The sequence below is a fragment of the Astyanax mexicanus genome, chromosome 1, assembly GCF_023375975.1.
Source record: "Astyanax mexicanus isolate ESR-SI-001 chromosome 1, AstMex3_surface, whole genome shotgun sequence".
Classification (NCBI taxonomy): Eukaryota; Metazoa; Chordata; class Actinopteri; order Characiformes; family Acestrorhamphidae; genus Astyanax; species Astyanax mexicanus.
Window position 1 is genome coordinate 105,129,460 of NC_064408.1, and position 4,287 is coordinate 105,133,746.

Genomic DNA, 4,287 nt, shown 5'->3' on the forward strand with positions numbered 1-4,287 from the left:
TTTGTTATGATGAAAACTACTATACAAGCATTTCTCAATACCTCAAATATTCAGGAAGTGTCTTTAAAGCTTATTCTAGCCTACTTTTGCAGAAGAAAGTTGCTTATTTGGATATGATGTCTGAGATAACATGCTGCGGTTGCTGCTGAGAGATTGTCCTATATCAGAAGTTCTGTTTCTGTAATGTGTGAAAAGAGAGCAGAATGAATATATGCTGTATATGTGGATGGAGTTATAAGGCGTATGTTGTGTGAACGGTTATTGGTGACTGTCCAGCCTCTGAAGAGAGTATATGAACTGGAAACTGCTTAGTACGTCATTGGTTAACACTAGAAGGTTACAAAGACAGTGCAGGGGTGGTGTCCGTATCAGACATGACAGAAGGTCTCTTGGGAACCGCTGGAAGCTTGTTGATGCCACCCATCCTGGTCAAGCACTGGCAGAGGTGCAGCAGATCCTTCCGGAAGCGCACCCCGATGAAAGCGTACAGGATAGGGTTCAGACAGCAGTGCGTATAGGCCAAACTCTTCACGATCTGACCCGCAATGTCAAAGGCTATAACGGTCTTGCAATCTGTCATGGTTGTGTTGTAAGCCTGCGCCGCTTCTACGACCAGATGACTGTTGTACGGCAGCTGGGAGATCACGAATGCCGCCACCACGGCAAAGATGACCCTAAGAGCTTTGTGCTTCTCGAAGCTGCGAGCTTGCATCAGAGTGCGGATGATCACCGAGTAGCAGGCCACCATGACCAGCAGAGGAAGACAGAAGCCTACAGAGATCTGCAGGCACAGGACCAGGACTTTGGTGAGGTTATTGTTGTTGGCGGTATAGACCAGGCTGCAAGAATCACCGCTTGAACTTTGCCTAACCTCAGCAAACAGAAACTCAGGCAGAGAAAAGAGGCAGGAGAGCAACCACACGACCATACAGGCCAGCTTACTGTAGAACATCCGCCTGCTCTTGAAGTTCTGGGCCTGGGTCACGCGGACGATGGCGATGTAGCGGTCCACGCTAATGCAGGTGAGCAGGAGCATGCTGGCAAAGAAGTTAATCTTGTAGACGGCAGAGACTACCTTGCAGACGACAGAGCCGAACACCCAGCCCTGGGTGGCGTCTGTGGCCCAGAAAGGCAGGGTACCCAGGAAGCAGAGGTCAGCGATGGCCAGGTTGAGCAAGTAGACGTCGGTCATGGTCTTGAGGCGGTGTTTGACGGTGGTGTAGATCCACACGACAAGTAGGTTGCCCACACCTCCTACCACGAAGATGGACCAATAGAGGAGGGGTTCGTAGGAGCCACGGAAGTCCCTGACCCATCTCTTTTGACAGAAACCCGGCTCATAGTCTTCTGTCTCATTAGACAACTGAAAATTAAACAAGTTGAGGTTAGTGGAACAGCCTATTACTGCTGAACATCCCATACTCTGATTATTAGGACTAGACTCAACAATGTACCGATATGCAAAACTGCAAAAGAAGTGCACTACATGAACAAAAGGACTGGGATGCATGCTCTTCCATTGTTTTTTCCTGAGGTCAAGGGTATAAAAAAAAGGTTTATCCTGCTTTTGTTGGTAGTCTCAACTGTATGTGGAAGATATTGAGGATGTGATTGCATTCACTGAAAGGACCATGATTGCTTGTGTTGAATGGAGTACCATCAGTCTAGAGAACCAATATCCAGTCCTACAAAACTCAATGTTGGGAAGCTTTATACACCTATAGCACACCTACCACACCTGCCATTATTTATGGTGCCAATAGGTTTATACCTAGTTGCTACACCTGCAACAACTGCTACAACTTTATTTTTCATTCAGATATTTTTAGGCTTCACGTTACTAAGGAAGAATATTTTATGTTGCCTACAGCCTTAAAAATAACGGGGTATCTAATCTTTTCAGAACTTAAAAGGTAATGGTTTGTTTTTTTCCTGAGCTGAATCAGCCACAGAACTTTTGAAACATTTGTGTACAGCAGGGAATTCCCTGCACAGACGTTCGGCCATCTGAACACTTAAAAAAAAGTAATACTTTCATTTTCCAGTTGGTTGAACCAACCCCATCCAATGAGCTTCTTTAAAGCTCTCTTTTGGAACCATTCAATCTAAGCATTCTCTATTAAAAGTTAGCCTAATTAAGCTAAGTAGTAAGCTAAGTAATGCACTTTTTCATAACAAAAAACAGTGCACCTATACTGATGGTGCTGAGATATACCTTCCTCCTGTCTAACTTTTTGGAAGTGAGTCATCGCTTATTCACTGTTTCTTTCTCTTTTTTTTCGCCCGTCTCACACTTTCAGGGTTAGCAAGAGTTTCACGTGCTGCTTTTCAGGCTCTCCACACTATTTCCTGTCTAGTGAGTAGTACCAACTGCATGGGAGCAGAAGACGAGCCTCAGCGAGAGCATTAAGGTCATACAGCATCACGGTAACCTGTAACACTGAAGACGGTAAGTTTCCAAAGCACGCTCCAGGTCTCATTTCTCAGTCGCAGGTGTTTAGTGCAGCTAGCGGCAAGCTCAACCACAGCACACCACATCCTCCTGTTCAGAGCCGACCCCCGGGGGGCGACGCCACCGGGCCCCCCAGCTAACGTTGAAGATGAAGCGACTCCATGCGCTGACACAGATATTGAGGCGAGATACAGGTACGGCTTACGTACGCAATGGAAACAGTTTTTTTTTTTATGATTTCTAACTCTATAATAATCACGGTGTTGCAAGAGTTGCAAGTTAGTAAAGAGTTAATGTTGTAGAACGGTATTAGACTGTCATAATTCAGTCCTTTAAATTAAAATGTAGCTGCAATATAAATAATAATTTGATTGGCTACTACACAATGTGTTTGTAAAATGTACAGAAAATCATAATCCATGTACAAAACCATGGAAACATGCATAAAAAAAACCCTACAAAAACAACAACAGGAATAGCACATGGCCAACCGTCGTAACCACTAGATAAGCCACTATGGTGGTGAGTAGCTTGTTTACGTGTTCTTTCTTTATTCTGCACTGCTTATGTTGCCCCCTACCCCATGTTAATATTTATATATATATATATATATATATATATATTTTTTTTTTTTTTTTTTTATGTGACACATTAAACAATACATGTAGACAATTAAAAGATACGTACATAGTCTGGTGGTGATGTCCAGGCTTGTGTTGGCTCACTTTCATAATCATATTCACCTAAAAAGGAATTAGACAAAGATTTCTTATGAATTTCATAATGAATTTTGCTTTATGTCAGTAGATTAATCTTTGGTTACTATTTAATACTATTAATTATTATTATTATTATTATTATTAAATAGAAAAACATTAAAAGAAATGATCAGCTACACACAGAGGCACATTTATGTGGCAAATACCACAAAAGTTCTAAATACTCACTGACATTTTTCTAAGTTTTTAGTCCTACTATTTTATCTCATTATAGATCTATATGTCTATAAGCTACTATATTGGATATATGCCATAATAAAATAAATACATTTAAAACATTGAGTGTCAGTAAGTATATTCGATATTTTGCAGCATTTGCAACACTCTCACAATGTAACTTATAATTTTTATTTTAGAATTGAATTTTAGAATTCAAATTAGGTAATGAATTAACATTAAACAAAGTGTATACTACTAATACACAAACAATTCATTTAAACAAATTGCTCAGATACTTTCAGACACTATTGCAAAAGCTAAAAAATCATATAAACAATGTATAACAAATTATACTTCACAATGTTTTATAAGTCTATTATAGCCAATATGCTATAATTTATGTAATTTTATATATAGTAGCTTAGATCTTAAGACATATACTGAAAACAAATACTATTACTGCACAAGTATTCAGCCACAATTTGGTATAACTTCATTCTGCATCAGTCAACATAAGAACTAATATTTATTAGATGCTATTCAACTATAAATGTATACACTTTGGTCTATAATACACTTCTAAGTCTCCACATATAATGTAAAAACTATATGTAACTTATTTACAACCCATCACAGCATGGAATGCATATAAACACATTTTTTCTTACCGTTCATTGTTATTGCAGAAAGCAGTGGTGAAAATCCAGAGCAGAACAAGGCAGGTAGTGTCGCTATGAATAATCCCTCCTACGTGCCGTCACCCCATTATACAGCATGTCGCCTTAACCGCAAGAAGTGACGTGTGACCAGACACAGTACTTAAAACTTGAGCCCGATTGAATCTGTCACACACACACACAGACAGACTGCATCTTTGTGCCTCTTTGTGGAGTGGAG

The 4,287-nt window shown here is 40.1% G+C and overlaps 1 protein-coding gene across 1 annotated transcript; it reads right to left on the reverse strand.

Annotated features, from left to right (window-relative positions):
- Positions 1-253: 253 nt before the first annotated feature.
- Positions 254-4,287, reverse strand: ccr9b (chemokine (C-C motif) receptor 9b). The gene is made up of 3 exons (XM_007258975.4): positions 4,059-4,287; positions 3,140-3,195; positions 254-1,363 (listed from the first exon to the last, which is right to left on the reverse strand). Exons 1-3 carry the CDS (start codon positions 4,063-4,065, stop codon positions 338-340), a joined length of 1,089 nt encoding a protein of 362 aa, XP_007259037.3. The 5' UTR covers positions 4,066-4,287; the 3' UTR covers positions 254-337.